Source organism: Pygocentrus nattereri, chromosome 24 (assembly GCF_015220715.1).
Source record: "Pygocentrus nattereri isolate fPygNat1 chromosome 24, fPygNat1.pri, whole genome shotgun sequence".
Taxonomy (NCBI): Eukaryota; Metazoa; Chordata; class Actinopteri; order Characiformes; family Serrasalmidae; genus Pygocentrus; species Pygocentrus nattereri.
This window is the reverse complement of record NC_051234.1, coordinates 27,275,797-27,293,289: the sequence shown is the minus strand read 5'-3', so window position 1 is coordinate 27,293,289 and position 17,493 is coordinate 27,275,797. Positions and strand designations below refer to the sequence as shown.

General features: G+C 39.9%; 1 protein-coding gene across 1 annotated transcript; it reads left to right on the top strand.

The window, feature by feature from the left end:
* The first annotated feature begins 18 nt into the window (after nucleotides 1–18).
* On the top strand, nucleotides 19–15,821 carry hhla2b.2 (HERV-H LTR-associating 2b, tandem duplicate 2). The gene is made up of 6 exons (XM_017686939.2): nucleotides 19–185; nucleotides 3,389–3,700; nucleotides 4,016–4,279; nucleotides 6,781–7,071; nucleotides 10,329–10,442; nucleotides 10,589–15,821. Exons 1-6 carry the CDS (start codon nucleotides 125–127, stop codon nucleotides 10,690–10,692), a joined length of 1,146 nt encoding a protein of 381 aa, XP_017542428.1. The 5' UTR covers nucleotides 19–124; the 3' UTR covers nucleotides 10,693–15,821.
* Nucleotides 15,822–17,493: the final 1,672 nt, after the last annotated feature.

The window sequence follows — 17,493 nt, the reverse complement described above, 5'->3', positions numbered from 1 at the left end:
GAATGGCTGGCTGAGAGGCTGACAAGGAACATGCAGATAAACCTGTTCTTAGGGATTTGAAGCAAGTAAAAGCAAATCTAAGTTGACTGTAAGAAACCTGTTCCGATTCTCTGGTGTGAGGACTATGAACCAGCTGATTAGGACTGTAACTCTGCTGTGGTCACTGGCACTGACCACAGGAGATGGTGAGTAGAAACTTGTCACTTTACTGAGGTCAGTTAAGGTGTCGTCAGAAGAAAACTAGATCTAAGTATCACTGTAGGAGTATCAACCTCAAAGCTCATATGGAGGCCAGTAATACACCAGATCTTATTTGAACTGAAAGAGGCTTATTTGGTGTATTAGTACTGTAAATTTAGCTGAAATAGTCGGACAATAATAGTATATGTTATCTCTGTTATTTCTAATGGTAATACAGGAGGCTACAGCATTAAGACATTTATGAAAATACTACTACTAATCTGTACTACAGCTTCATTCTGGCTTTATGAAAAATATGTAAATATTTTTTTAAAAAGCCAATTTTTTCTTAAGTTTGATTAAATATGGGCTACGGTTACAGAACTGTCTTTAGACTGGCAAAGAAAATTCCTTCTGAATGTTTGATTTTAGATGATCCCTGGTTAAAACCACACAAATAAATAATGAAAACATTTGTTTGTTGCTTTGGTTTGGATATTTGTTTGTCTTGTTTGTCTCTGTTGTTCTTCTGCCACTTAGAATAACCAGTATTTCCTGGCCAGTGTTGGTCTGAACATGTTCTTTGAAACTAAAGACCTTTGAGACTGTCAGGCAAGGATACATTCACTGGACTCAGACCAGAAAGCAAATGATTAGACAGTAAAGCCCAATGAAGCAGCTTGTACAGTTAAGAAATGAACGTGGTTCAGTTTGGTTTCCCTTCTAAGGAAAAGCTGCATAAATGGACGGCCTTGACCTTGCAAAGCTTGTATTTCTGCATTCTGTCTTTTTTCTTTCAGCTAATTCTTTGAATTGCTACTCAGCTTCTGATCCCAAAGTGCAGTTACACCCTTGAAGTGCTTAAAAGGATCTTTTGGACCTTTCAAGAACTTTTCAAAGGATGAGATATGCGAGAGTGGAGAACCTTTTTAAAGTAAAAAGCACCTACATTGTTTGAGGGTTAGCAAAAGACCCACCACAACCCCACCAAGTCCCACCTCGCTCAGTTACTGTTGTTATGTCTGTCAAACTTTCAACTCAGGCCATCTGGTAGCTTCCATAACTTGTGTGCTACCAATGGAAGCCCATTTCCACTTTCTGGCAACAAAATATTGAATTAATATCTTGAAATAATTACATATTTTCTCAAAATAACTTTAAATATTAATAATTAACGAATTTTTTTCCGAAATGTCTTGAAATGTATTATTTTATCAAAATATTGACTGGAATACCTTGAAACATCCATCCATCCATCCATTTTCTAAGCCGCTTCTCCGTCAGGGTTGCGGGGGGGTGCTGGAGCCTATCCCAGCAGTCATTGGGCTACACCCTGGACACCCTGGACAGGTCGCCAGTCCACCTTGAAACATGATCTTCTTAAATAACGTGTGCTTGAAGTTTTGACATACTACGCCAAAATAATTTTATTAAGTTTTCAAGAGTTATGAAGTTTCAAGAAAGTATTTCTAAGCCAATATTGCAAGAAAATGAGAAATTATTTTGGGATATTAGTCACTCCTGTTGAAAGGAGGCCACTGTTTATTAATGATGTACTAGATGTACATTAGGCCTAACAAGACAAAGGCTATACAGTTCATATGGCGTAACTGACAATACACAGCTGGAATGGCCCGTGATCTATTTGGTATAGCCTGTAAAGGTAAGCAAGTTTTAAAGTTTTATGCGTAGGGTTAAAGTAATGCTTTCGATATTATTTATTTTTGCCTTTCTTATTTTTTTAATGACTTAGCTTCTTTGTACAAGTGTTTCTCAGATGTATGACATGAATGTTACATCATACATCTAATAATGTATGATATAATATTCACACATAAGCATGTATTACACAAAAAAATGACTTCTTTGTAGCAGTGACAACAAACGCTTATCTGCAAATTTTCAAAGGGAAAATATCAGCTTTTAATGTGATAGATGGCTAAATGCTACATTATTTCACAGACTGTTTGTGATTTGTACTTTTTGGGCAGTTTTACTCGCATTTTGAAAAGTTTAGAATTGTTTTAAGACTAAATCCAGTTCTAAACACAGAGTAGCAACAGAGCTCACACTGCAACTTTAATAATGAGAAAGTTTCTATTTTTCTGTAACTGTGGCACCAGTCACTCCACTCCACTCGCTTAGATTTGAGTCTGTATCATCTAATTTGCCTCAGTGCAGCATCAGTAAGGAATGAGCCTGTGGGGTTACACTTAAATCTGTTTTAGTCTTCTCGCTAAGCTTATCCTGCTAGAAAAACCAGCACAGACCAGCCTGGCTGATCACCAGCTAAACCTGCATAGGTTGTGTTTTGTTGCTGGTATGCTGGTCAACCATCTGAAATAGCACCAGACCATGCTTTTTACCAGCATAGGCTAGCTAAGACCAGCATGAAACACTTGCTGGTCTGTGCTGTTTTTTCAACAGGGAACATTAGCTTTCATTTGTTTTATCAAGGATAGTGAATTAAAGCAACCAAAAACATATAAATCAGATTTACCAGCTTAGATGTGAGTCTTTGCTCTCTAAACTTGCGTCAGCTCCTAGTGCTACAGCAGATCCATCCATCCATCCATTTTCTAAGCCGTTCTCCGTCAGGGTTGCGGGGGGGTGCTGGAGCCTATCCCAGCAGTCTTCAGGCGGAAGGCAGGATACACCCTGGACAGGTCGACACAGACAGTCACTCACACCCAGGGGCAATTTAGCATGTCCAATCGACCTGACTGCATGTCTTTGGACTGTGGGAGGAACCCAGAGGAAACCCACTCAGACACGGGGAGAACATGCAAACTCCACACAGAGAGGGCCCTGGTCACCCGGCCGGGGAATCGAACCCAGGCCCTCCTTGCTGTGAGGCGACAGCGCTACCCACCACGCCACCCTCAGCATATACTGAAGCAAAAGTAGCTTAGGCTAAAAGATACACACATAAAAAAACGCTGGTTTACTCATTTTGGTTTGAGTCTTTATTTTATGAACTTCTGGCTCCAGTGAGCTGGAGTTAACCTGTGCTGTGGTGTGAAGCTGCAGCACGCTAAGCTACTGCAGGCAACGAAAAATGTGAGCTATTCTTTGTGCTAAGAGATCCAAATATCTGTCTACATAATCCAAATTCAGTTTGATAACCATTTAAAAATACATTTTAAAACACAGGTGGTCTTTAACTTAAAAAAATTGTAATAACTTTGCTTGATTTGTGTTCCTGCAGACACCGTTACCTGTCTCTACTCCCAAGAATGTGTGCTTCCCTGCAAGTCTGATTATCGTGAAATCATCCACTGGCAAAAACTGGAGCGTCAGACGACAGTAAATGTACATTCGTTCTACAGTGGCACTGATCAACTGAAATACCAGAATGAAGCCTATAGAGGAAGAACGTCTATGTTCTCTGATCAGGTCTCTAAGGGAAATATGTCTCTGATCCTGAAAGAGGTCAGGACCCAGGACAGGGGCAGATACAAGTGCTATACCGCCATCAGTTCTGCCAACAAGGAAGCTTTTGTCTCTGTAAAAGTGAAGGGTAAGAGAAAGATCCAGAGTGAAAGTCTCTTTTTTTAAGGAATTTTTAATCTTTCTAAAACACCAAACGGAAAAGTAAAAGTTACTGTTTCAATTTGTCAACTTTAGCTGTAAGAGTGAACATTAGAATTTTTTTTACAGTGACTCACGTAAACCAGCACACTTAAATCAAGTAATATTTCAGAATTCAAAGGATAATAATTTATAGTTACTGTCTGGTCAGTTGAGTTAGCTATTGATATGTGAGGAATGGACATGGATCCAGCATTTGTGGACAAGTAGTTTCCTAAATACCTCTTTCCCACCTTTCTTTCAGCCCCAATCAAATCAGTGGATATAAAAATGACAGATGATGGAATTACCTGCAAAACAAGTGATGTTTACCCAAAACCAAAAATCTCATGGACAATTAATGGTACCCCAAAAATCATATCCCCTAAGGACCCACAAGAGGACAGCAGAGGCCTGTTCTCACTGACCAGCACTCTCCCAGTTCAGCCAGTCCAGGATAGCCTCACATACACCTGCTCCATTAGCTCTGAGGACAGCACTCAAACATACATAGCCAGCCTGACAGAAGGTGAGCACTACACAACCAGCCACACATTTACATTAGGCCAAATAACCCATTTACACTATATTACAAAGTATTCACTCACCCATCCAAATCATTGAATTCAGCTGGTCCGGTCACTTCCATGGCCACAGGCGTATAAAACCAAGCCCCTAGGCCTGCAGACTGCTTCTACAAACATTAGTAAAAGAATGGGTCGCTCTCAGGAGCTCGGTGAGTTCCAGCGTGGTACCGTGATCGGACGCCACCTGTGCAACATGTACAGTCATGAAATTTCCTCACTACTAAATATTCCACAGTCAACTGTCAGTGAGATTATAACAAAGTGGAAGCGATTGGGAATGACAGCAACTCAGCCATGAAGTGGTCAGCCATGTAAAATGACAGAGTGGGGTCAGCGGATGCTGAGGTGCATAGTGTGCAGAGGTCACCAACTTTCTGCAGAATCAGTCACTACAGACCCCCAAACTTTATGTGGCCTTGAGTTTAGCTCAAGAACAGCGTTCAAGAACAGGTTCATAGAATGGGTTTCCATGGCCAAGCAGCTGCGTCCAAGCCTTGCAGCACCAAGTGCAATGCAAAACATCAAATGCAGTGGTGTAAAGCGCTGCCACTGGACTCTAGAGCAGTGGAGACGTATTCTCTGGAGTGACAAATCATGCTTCTCCATATGGTAATCGTACTTGTCTGACTGCATTGTGCAAAGTGTAAAGTTTGGTGGAGGGGGGATTATGTTGTGGGGTTGTTTTTCAGGAGTTGGGCTCGGCCGCTTAGTTCCAGCGAAAGGAACTCTTAATGCTTCATTAAGAGCTTGCTTGCAAGAGATTCTGGACAATTTCATGCTCCCAACTTTGTGGGAACAGTTTGGGGACGGCCCCTTCCTGTTCCAACATGACTGCGCACCAGTGCACAAAGCAGGTCCATAAAGACATGGATGAGTGAGTTTGATGTGGAAGAATGTGACTGGCCTGCACAGAGTCCTGACCTCAACCCAACAGAACACCTTTGGGGTGAATTAGAGCGGAGACTGTGAGCCAGGCCTTCTCATCTAACATCACTGTCAGACCTCACAAATGCGCTTCTGGAAGAACGGTAAAAAATTCCCATAAACACACTCCTAACCCTTGTGGAAAGCCTTCCCAGAAGAGTTGAAGGTGTTATAGCTGCAAAGGGTGGGACAACATCATATTAAACCCTATGGATTAAGAATGGGATCTCACTCAAGTTCATATGTGTGTGAAGGTAGACGAGCGAATACTTTTGGAAATATAGTGTATATGTGAAACGCCTTAGAAATGAAAACCAGCAGCAGCTCTATACCAGTGTTCTTCACTTTAAAGAGTCACTAGTTGTGTCCTAAACTGTCCCCTTTTCAGTATGTAGTACATTGCTTTGGGGTTCTATTATCTTTAGTGGTGTCTGCAAACATAGTGCCGAAGATCCAGTGCACTCAAATATCTCACAATGCAGATTTTTGACTGTATGGTATCGTAATTAGGGGACCATTTTGATATCGTGGCTGTCAGAACCAAACCTTGTATCTCCAAAATGATGACTTTACAGCAGGAGGAAAAAACATACTTTAAAGTCAATTTTGTTTCCGACAGCAGTGATATGCTAATATGTCTGTCACAATCTTCAGTTAAAACAATGTTTTAGAAGCTTCAAATATTGGTCTTTAATCTAGAACGGCCAGAAAATATTAATGTTTATTGAGGTTAGCCCAGTGCTAATAAAGTGATACACACAGCTGTAATAGTTATGGTTCTCCACTGATAAATCTATAGTAGCCGATAGTAGTTATCAGATGTTCTTGCTCCTTGAAATCGAGATGGGGTGACCAAATGTGCATATATTTTCATATACATGCATCGATGGATGAATGGATGGACAGACGGACGGACGGACAGACAGAGAGGCAGACATTCACTTTTCACTTCTGGACACAAATAAACATTTCTAATTAACTATGAAGTCCAACATGAAGCTACAAATATTTTGTTGTTTCAAGAATTCAACCCTTTTCTTTCCATCTAAACTTACCAATGAAACTGGAGTAGAACTGTGGTACTGATTATACACAAGTACGATGCTATTGCACTAAATCGGACTAAAAATTACAGAAAAAACTACATTTTTTCAGTTTCAAAATATCATTAAGCCTTCTCTGTGGGCCTAGAAGGCTCTGAGGGTTCCTCTTTGAGCATTATAGGGTCAAAAATGAAATAGAATCCAATTATTTTAGGTGAACAGTGCTTCACCGGCTGATGTGACTTTCAGCCAGATGTAAACTAAGCTTCCCAGCGTTCAAAGCAGTTTTTTGTTAGATTTTTTACCAGAAGTGTTCATAATAAATGTTTGCTTTATAATGTTATGTCTATGGTTTTTAGGTTTCTAGTATTTTAGTGTTTCATCCAATATGATGTTTCCTGTTCATGTTTCCAGCTAAGCCTGTACTGCAATAACCTTAATACTGGCCAGTTTCATCTGAATCTTTTATTTTTCAGAGAAAACTGAAATTGATTTAGGACAGGACATAACAATCCCTTGTCCAGGATCTCAGGGAGAAACTGGAAACTTCACCTTGACCTTTGGCTCATCTACTGTTCTGAGCTACAACAGCGAAACGCCACAGCCAGACAGAATACAGTGGAATGGTATAGAAGTAAAAGTAACAAGCAAAGGAAACATCATACTGCACAAACTGGACAGTGAGAGACATGCAGGAACGTACACCTGTGAGAAACTGACTACCCAATCCAGACAGCTTATACAGACCTCGGTGCAAATCAGAACAGGTAAACATGAACCCTTTCAGCTTTCACTATTAATAATCACAACATTTAGGAATATACATTTCTGTTAAACACCAGGGGCCATTCCAGAAATCTGGTTTAACAAACCTTAAATTTTGAACTTGAATACATTTCCGAAGTTTTTGGTTCCAGAAACACTGAATAGAGTTTGAAGAGTCCTAATTAAAGCGCACTTACGGGGTGACTGCGCACTACACGGATGCGAATGACAAAAAAGTAAAAAAGTTCACACTGTTGGAACTTTCTGAAACATTAACATCCAGGCACACTTTGGATAAGCTACAACTCCAATTCCAATGAAGGTGGGACGGAACACAATGATTTGCAAATCCTTTTCAACCTAGATTCAACTGAATACACTACAAAGACGAGATATTTAATGTTCAAACAGATAAACTTTTGTTTTTTGCAAATATTCACTCATTTTGAATTTGATGCCTGCAACACATTCCAAAGCAGTTGGGACAGGGGCGTGTTTACCACTGTGTTACATCACCTTTCCTTTTAACAACACTCAGTAAGCTTTTGGGAACTGAGGACACGAATTGTTGAAGCTTTGTAGTTGGAATAATTTCCCATTCTTGCTTGATGTACAACTTCAGTTGATCAACAGTCCGGGGTGTCTGTTGTCGTATTTTGAGCTTCATAATGCGCCACACATTTTCAATGGGAGACAGGTCTGGACTGCAGGCAGGCCAGTCTAGTACCCGCACTCTTTTACTTGCTTGGCGTTGTCTTGCTGAAATAAGCAGGATGTTCCTGAAAAAGTCGCTGCTTGGATTGCAGCAGATGTTGCTCCAAAACCTGTATGTACCTCTCAGCAGTAATGGGGCCTTCACAGATGTGCAAGTTACCCCTGCCATGGGCACTAACACACCCCCACACCATCAGAGATGCTGGCTTTTGAACTTTGCGTTGATAACAATCCAGACAGTCCTTTTCCTCTTTGGCCCGGAGGACACGACGTCCATGATATCCAAAAACAATTTGAAATGTGGACTCGTCAGACCACAGGACACTTGGCGGCATTTCTGGGTGGTGTTGATATGTGGCTTTCACTTTGCATGGCAGAGTTTTAACTTGCACTTGTAGATGAAGCGACGAACTGTGTTCACTGACAGTGGTTATCTGAAGTGTTCCTGAGCCCATGTGGGAATATCCGTTACAGAATGATGTCGGTTATTAATGCAGTGCCGCCTGAGGGATCGAAGGTCACAGGCATTCAATGTTGGTCTTCTGCCTTGCTGCTTACTTGCAGAGATTTCTCCAGATTCTCTGAATCTTTTGATGATATTATGGACTGTAGATGATGAAATCCCTAAATTGCACATTGAGAAACATTGTTCTTAAACTGTTGGACTATTTGCTCACGCAGTTGTTCACAAAGTGGTGAACCTCGCCCCGTCCTTGCTTGTGAACGACTGAGCCTTTCAGGGATGCTCCCTTTATAGCCAATCATGACACTCACCTGTTTTCAATTAACCTGTTCACCTGTGGAATGTTCCAAACAGGTGTTTTATGAGAATTCCTCAACTTTCCCAGTCTTTTGTTGCCCCTGTCCCAACTTCTTTGGAATGTGTTGCAGGCATCAAATTCAAAATGAGTGAATATTTGCAAAAAACAATAAAGTTTATCCGTTTGAACATTAAATATCTTGTCTTTGTAGTGTATTCAATTGAATATAGGTTGAAAAGGATTTGCAAACCATCATATTCTGTTTTTATTTATGTTTTACACAACGTCCCAACTTCATTGGAACACTGTTGGTGTGTCCAAAGAAAAAAAAGTCCTTTGAGATCATAAAATTGTAAATTCACTGATTCAGCATTTACCCAACCTACATTGACCTGAAGTACATTTTTTTACATTTACATTTAACTAATGTCAGATATTTTGCCTGGATTCTGTGCTGTTGGTCAGTTGTGGTGATTCTTCCTTTAATACAGCCTGTTTAATTCAGGTTCTGCTACATTAAGACCTACTGCAGCTGTAAGTGGCTTTGTAGGTGACTTTATTTTTCAAACATTTTGGCCTGAATAGCCATAACTTGTAGTTCATCTTCACTGAAGGATGTGGATGAGATGACAATATCAGGTTTGTCAAGGTGGAAACCTTGACACTGATTCATAGTCCATTGATAGTCCATTACTATGTGGAGGTGGAGCCAGTCCACCTCTAGAGAACAATAAGAAGAATGGCTCCCCTGGTCAAATTACGTGTTTTTTTTTTTTAGAAATCCACATCCTCTAAAGAGAACTCACTTCTGAACATTTTAGTGGTGACACGCCAGAACTACCCCCTTTCCCATCCCCATGTCCGAGGACCAGGTCATGACCAATGCCCCTCGTGCCACCACTGCAAAATATATACAGTGGAAACACTAATTATTGTTTATTTGCTTAAATTAATATACTGGGGGGGGAACAAACATGTGTCCCGTGCAAAACTTATGGCATATTTTAGATTAGTTTTTTTCTTTCCAATATTTTAAAATCAGCAGATAAACCGAAATTAAGGAAAGTTTTGAACCACAAATTTAAAGAAATGGTTACTGCAGATTGTGCCCCAAGTATTCTGCCATCTCTTTGGCTAGCAGTGCAGTAAACTGCAAGTGTTCTTCCTATGGAGCCTCTGGTGGGTATGTCTCTCGTACCCCATATACAGCAGCAGTCTTGTTGAGTGACTGTCTGACTGCTGTCCCCAAGAAGGAGACCGTCACCCTGCACTTTACACAGTTTCATTTATATACAACTCTATTCAGTTAAACCAGAATTTGAAACATTATCCTTTAACCTCAGCGCTGGTGATGATGTGAGCATTGGTGTGGAATGAAGCCTTAAACATAAAATGTTATTGACTATATTAAGTGATCACATCATTTTTCATAGTTCAAATTACGGTTAATGACAATCGGATTATACCTGGGAAACATCCGAAAGAATGGTGCAGGTAACAGTGCTAGTTAGACTTATTTTGATAACTTCCACTATGTTGATCATGAAAATACTGCTTTTATTGAGTGTCAGTGGAACCTTAGTGATTGCAAGCAGGTTAGTTTCACAGCATAAGTTACCATGGTAACCTTCACCCACTCTGATCATGGATTCTGGAACTGAAAATCCCAATTCTGAGTTAGCATACCTGGGTTAGTTTGATAAACCCGCTTTTTTTTTTGGAAGACCCCAGAGATCTTGTAATATTAACTAAAGTGCTCAGAATTTATGATTTTTTTTCCTCAGCGTCCACGGTTGGCATCATTATTGCTGTCACTGTCAGCATTGTTGTTGCTATCACTGTCGCTGTCATAGCATATGTCATCAAAAAACGTAGATCCAAGACAAGCGAAAACAATGGTGAGTTTGAAACCAGCTGTACAATATAAATTTCAAAGAAGGTTAGTATTTTCTTGTGGAATGAGAATAGAAGCTGCTGTCATTGAGTTAGAGCTTTAATAGCATGTTAAATTAATCTGACTCTGACCGTTCCTGACTCTTTACAGGACAAGAAGGGTCCGGCGGCACAGGCCATAATGGAACTCCACTAGATGATCGACTTCAAAGTGAACAGTTAGTGGAAAAAAGATCAGGAACATGGACAGACTGACCGAAATGACCGAAACCTTTTCCTACAGACTATGTTGATCTGATCTGATGTCCTAAGAACTCCTGCCAGTGTCTGTCACAGGCAAACTATGCAGTTCTCACAGTGACAATGAGAACCAACGACTAATACCCACAACTAAGACCAAGCATCACTGAGATAATGCAAGACTGCCGAGACAGAACGTGATAAGTATGACTCAATGACAGTGGAATGTAGCCCATCACTGAATCTACTGAAAACTGAAGGAACTACTACTGATCTGCCAGCTGTTAAATGGGAATAAGACACTCTGGCCCAAACCAGGTACAGTGGTTTTAGTGTCATGTCCCTGCAATCAGCGAGGTCAGGAGGCTATAAACAGACGGGCATGTGTTGTGCGGCGCAGCTACAAACGTCCATTTCTTTTTGTAGTGTGTCATTAATGCATGTCTGACCAAAACTGAAGCACCTAAAGAAGATGAAATAAGGCTGTTCAGTGGGATATGAGATACAATGCCACTATGTCCTGCCGATTTACTACTGATAAAATTACCTGCTTTGGGCTGAAAACTACTTTCTAGATTTCTAGATTTTCACTTTCAACTCAGGCTGGCTGGCCTAGTGTTTTCTAGGACTTTCTATTACTTTTCTTGTCTCAAAGTGATCTTTAAACTGCAATAACTGTTTATGTGACAGGATCAATGGTGCTCAAAAGTAGCCTGGGGGCATTCTCTGAATATAATTTATGTCTTGTTTGTTTATTACGTTATCACATAAATGCACAATTAATTTATTTGTTTCCAAAATTTATAATGAGCAGCAACAACCAGGTTTACTAACTGCCACTCAGAATGATCCCAGGAAAGGACCTGTGGGTATTTTTCAGGTTAGAATGAAAAAGGATGTGTTTATTGAATCCCAGTGCTCCAAATGACAAATGCCAGTTTATCCACATGATGAAGCTAGAAGCTCCAGCTCATCACCAGCTTGATCTAATTGTACTTACATCTTGACGTTGTCTGTAGAGACTTCTAGGGCACAGTCTGCTGGCACAGTCATCATCCTCTTTTATCCATGTTGTAAGGGCCCACAACCACATGGAGAAAGGGGGGTGATCACATCATCAGCAAAAGGGAGTTTGTTACTACTACCTGTGGAATATGTACAGGCCTAATGACATGTCGGTTTTCAACACGGTGCTGACTAATCACCTGAACATTCTTTATGAGCACCTACCCTTTTGTGTTAACTGGTTCGACCAGGGGCGGGAGTTTTTTGGAATGAGAGTTTGAGAGAAGTCTCTTCGTCCTTGCGAACTTGAGACATGAAAGTAAACCTGTGCTGAAGTTGAGTCAGGGTATTAGAGGGTGGACCAGGCTAATGGGCATCTGAGTTCCCTAGCAGTCCTGTGTATATTGTTCTATGTGAGAACTTATTTTCTTAATAAAAATAGTCACATTTGCACTCACTTTTGGAGTTCCAGTCCTTCATTTTGGTAAACCCCAGATTCCCAGCCAACCACTCGACCAGGCTTGAATCCGAGAATTATCCAACATCACAATCCAGTGCAAAAAAAAATAATACAAAGCTCAATATTTACAGATACAAGTTGACAAATTAGTCCATTACTCAATCACAAAACCAGCATTTTCCCCCTTTTGGATCATCTTAGAATGTTCTGTACTTTTGCTATGCCTCTCTATCAGTATCAGGATACATAACTTTGGCACTTAGAGGGCCAGTTTGGGCCAGTTGAGGATGATAACACCCTCTATAATCGTTGTTTGCTCCCGTTCTCTGTTGGGAAAATGGTGATTTGTTAACATCTTTGTATGAAGACCTCTTGAAACAAACCTTCTCCTCAAAAGCACAGGAGTTTCTTCTCAATAACAAACACAACGGCTCCAGAAGTCAACAAAACACCACATTTAATCAAGCTCTCTACAAGACTAACTCACACCATTTTCTTAGTTCTCAAACATTCTTTATCTTTCAGAACATTCAGAGTCAGGTATGTTGGAATGTTTGTGGAGTAGGTCTTAGTTCATATGAAACACTGTGATTTTCACAGTACATCAGCAAGTCAAACAATGATCACAGATGTGTCCCCAAACTACTTTTGAGCACCGTAGTAACTCCAAAATGAGCTAAAGTTACATTCCTCGGTATAACATGTCTAAAACATGCACTTTTTCCATTATTGCACCCTGCTCCACATGGCAACCCAACAGGAAATGGAGTTCATCTGCCCTGAGCAGAACTGAGAGTCAGGAGCAGAACCAAGTTTGCACTAGAATGCATTAAATGATGTGTTTATGTATAGAAAATGAATGTACTATAACTGGCAATGAAGGTGGGAATGAATGATATGTGTTTATCTCATGAAGGAAATAACTTTTGTACAGTCTCTATCACATTCCATCGCTGGGCTTGTCACGAACCTCTATAGGAAACTGAAACTACGCAGGTACTACATACTGACAGCCAAACAAGTCAACAGAAAACAGCTGTACCTTGGACTTTTACACAGGTTGAGCCATGACTAACCCACACTCAACATTCCTGTTCAGACCACAACCTAACACAGCATTGCATACGACTAAGTCACAGGTAGCCGACTCACTTATATTGATGTGTTTTATAGTATACACACCCAAACACACTGTAATGCCGCCTCTCCACTGTAACAACAACTACACAGCACTTCCAATTACAACTCATTGACAGGAAAATACTTGTACCTTAACTTGATAACTACCTGAAGATCTAAGTCAGATTTGTCTGGGAAAACTAAACCAAGCAGTGCTGCAGGTTGTGAGTTTGAAAAATTTGAAATAAAGTTTAGATTCATTATAGCAAATGTGCCACAGCACCATCTACTGGTCAAATGGTTAAATCACAGGTACTCTGGATATTTTTTAAGCTTACCCAGCATTATTACACTGTTATATAACTATTTTATAGACTGACACTAAGCATCACACTTAGGTAGCAAAACAAAATTTCATTGTACTTGTACAATGGCAATAATCAGCATTCCACTCACTGCTCATTTACAAAAACATCTACAACTGACATAAAGCAAGATAATAATCAGTATTATCCTAAATCCTAAATCCAGATATTCTTTTTTCACCTGTGAATTATATCAGTCTTGTATATGATCAATAGCAGGTTCATGTAGAAAGAAATAAAGAACAGAAACATAACCTGAAGATGCATCTCAAAGCTGCCAATATCTAGGATTCTTGATTTTAGCCCCTTCTTGTGGTTTTATAGGTCTTTAGAAGGTCATCTAGGGTCAAGCTGTAGGCTTTTATATTCCTTGTTTGACATAGTTATTGTATTACGTATAGTTATTATTTGTTTATGTTTTGGATTTGTTTTTCGTCAACTGTTTGTTAGTTTGATTTATGACATATTTGAAAGTTATTATTTACAAGTAAAGTCATTTGCCTGATCATGCACTGCCATTTATAGTCATATGCAAAACTTTGGGTTAAATGACATGTTGGTTGATTTTTGAAAACATGTAAACATCCTCTACAGAGACTATTCATTTTTATTACACATTACTAGGGGTGGGAATCTCTTGGCATCTCACGATTGGATTAGGATGCAAAGGGCCACAATGCGATTATAAAACGATTATCGAAGCATCTTGATGCATCTTTCTTTTCTATACAGGATGGTTTTTTCACGGTGTGATGACTTGGTACTTTTAAAGCAAAGTATTTGTAATGATCTCTAATTCATTTACTTCCGGCATCTTTTATTAATAAATCAAACGGAAGTGATGTGGCGAGTGAACTGGAAAACTCTCATTCACTGCTTCTGTTTGGAGCTCATTAGACGCTGCTGCTGCTCACATGCAATAATATGCGCAGTGACGGTGAAATAAGATTTCATAACTCTGGATTTGGTTTGGTTGTAGAGTCAATGGCTGTGTTTACATGCAAAGATTTTTGCCGGTCCGATTTCTATATTTAATTTCTAACATAACGTAGAGTGCCATGGATATTCACTTTTTGCCATGTTTCACAGCCCATTTAATACAGTACCTTCAACCTAAATGTTTCTACCCCACTTTCTGTATTTTTAGTTTCACGTATTTTCATTGTATCCCTTCATCTCTTATGCTCCAGGGTCTATATTGGTTTGTCCAACTGAATTTCCATGACCCAATCATAAGGCAGACTATTAAGTAACTGCATTAAATAAATGAAATTATTTTTATTTGTTTTGGAAAAAGCTCTACCCAACTTAACAGAACATCTGTTTTATGATCACACATTACTATATGCTTACTATTTACAGCTGAAAGCCAAAAATCTGTGTTATTATATTAAAGTAATGTTTACAGAGCAGATCGCTGAAGAGACGCGTCTGTTTACAGTTTATAGCCCAGATTTGGGGAAAAACGGGTCGACTTTCAGTAGAAAAACAGAGTTCAGCTTCTTTTATTATAAGGGTTTAAAATGACATCACCATCTGTTTGACTAGAAAGAAGAGTTGCAGCCTCACACGACGCCCAGCTTCTGAATGTATCTTATGAAATATGAAAGTTATGAAGGATATGATGAAGTGCGTTAAGAGGCTACATGCTGTTTCATATTATGAAACATACATGTACGCATGCATGTACGCATCACAGAGAAAGGCTGGCTGCTGTTGTTTTGAGCTGTCAGAGACGAAGCCTGCAGAACATGTTCAGGCCCAACCTAACCAAACCAACTCTATTCCTAACCCATACTACTCCTATACTTCACCAGGACTACCCCCAACCCTAAAGAACAGGGGGGGAGAGAGAAATCCACACACAGGAGAGTACAGGACAATACACAACACAACAGCGAAAGAAGGGGACAAAGAAGATCCGTAACACCAAGCCATGTTAAAATGGTGTAACAGAGGTTTCGTTTTTCATTTTGGCACATATTCTGCATGTCACTATGGAAAAGTAATGCTATGTGCAGTTATGACTGCATTTCAAAGATGAAAATTTCTTTAAAGTTGTGCAAGATGGAAGGAATATAGTTGTGCCTTTCTTATATTGTATGGCAGATTGTATTAAATTCTGACATAATGCAAGTATTTTATTTTTCAAACACAAATCCGCATGTATGTTTTCAATAAAGAGGTCTAGCAACTATTAAACAGTGTAATAGAGGTGTTTCTCATTTTGGCATGTATTGTACATGGCACTAGGGAAAAGTTATGTCAGCTGTTCATTGCATTTCTATAATTTGGCATGAATTCCTCTCCATATAAGTTGCGTGTCATTCTGTAGTCGACGTACTGGCCACATTAGGAATTCCGTGCCGTTTCTTCTATGAGAAAAATGAATTTTTTGAAAATCGCCTATTTCGTGGCCTGTGGCAAACAGAAATGTTATAACCCAGATACATTTTGCCCTGTGTACATTTTCCCATGAGGGTCACTGTAGAAAATAACACATACACACAGCGTAGACTAAGACAACCAGCTTTGCGTTCAACGCCCTTTAAGCTCCTTTCCCAAAACTGCAGCCAGTGACAGCAGTCACAGTACTAACTGAACTACTGGGATCTATTTTCTGATACACATTCAGGTTAGAGAATCAACTCAGCTGTTTGGTTTAATACAAACCACCAAGTCATTTCTTCAAAATAACCGCACTGATGATTCTGTTACAAGACAAACTCTGCTTCACTTAGAGGCCTCAACATTTTTAAACAATGAATGAGCTCAGCAAACTCTTACTGTGTTACCAGGTAACGTCTAATTTGTCCAGATAAACCTGCATTGTCTGCTTAAATATAAACTTACACCTGTTCATTCCACATATTAACAAGCTAGATAACAGAATTTCATGGTCATGGTGACAAATACTATATTTTCTCATTTAAATGAAATCCAGTATTAATTTTAACCAAAAGCTTATACATGTCTCCTTTGCTTTCATCTTGATCACTAACCTCCATCAGATCTGCTCCTTCAGTCCTCAGTCTTCTTCAGCTTCTCTCTCTCTCTCTCTAACCTCCATCAGATCTGCTCCTTCAGTCCTCTCAGTCTTCTTCAGCTTCTCTCTCTCTCTAACCTCCATCAGATCTGCTCCTTCAGTCCTCTGTCTTCTTCTGCCTCTCTCTCTCTCTCTCTAACCTCCATCAGATCTGCTCCTTCAGTCCTCTGTCTTCTTCAGCTTCTCTCTCTCTCTCTAACCTCCATCAGATCTGCTCCTTCAGTCCTCTGTCTTCTTCTGCCTCTCTCTCTCTCTCTCTCTAACCTCCATCAGATCTGCTCCTTCAGTCCTCTGTCTTCTTCAGCTTCTCTCTCTCTCTAACCTCCATCAGATCTGCTCCTTCAGTCCTCTCAGTCTTCTTCAGCTTCTCTCTCTCTCTCTCTCTCTCTCTCTAACCTCCATCAGATCTGCTCCTTCAGTCCTCTGTCTTCTTCTGCCTCTCTGCCTCTCTCTCTCCGGTTAGTAATACATTAATTTTATTGAGATCAGATTTACAGGAACTCAAGGAAATAATGAGCAATCCATTTTGTTTAACTGGTAAAAATCTTTGGCAGTCGATGGAACTGCTGCAGGAGTTTCATTCTGGTGTCTCTCAGCGGAAAAACTCAAACAAGAACCTGGTGAATAGGAAACAACTTCAGCCTCGTCATTTTCACTGACAAGAGCATAGGCCCAATCCCATTTCTTCTTTTTACCCCTCCCCCTTGTGTTCGACTGTCACCCTAACCCCTTGAAACCCCTTGGAGTTAACAAGGGGTAGTTGTTGAAATTTTGCCCTACGAAATGTGTCCCACACATTTAAATAAATAAATAAATACATT

Coding starts and splice junctions, on each gene's coding strand:
- hhla2b.2 (XM_017686939.2), top strand. CDS start 125: ATGAACCAGCTGATTAGGACTGTAACTCTGCTGTGGTCACTGGCACTG. Junction 4,280..6,780: donor CATAGCCAGCCTGACAGAAG/GTGAGCACTACA, acceptor TTTATTTTTCAG/AGAAAACTGAAATTGATTTA. Junction 7,072..10,328: donor CTCGGTGCAAATCAGAACAG/GTAAACATGAAC, acceptor TTTTTTCCTCAG/CGTCCACGGTTGGCATCATT.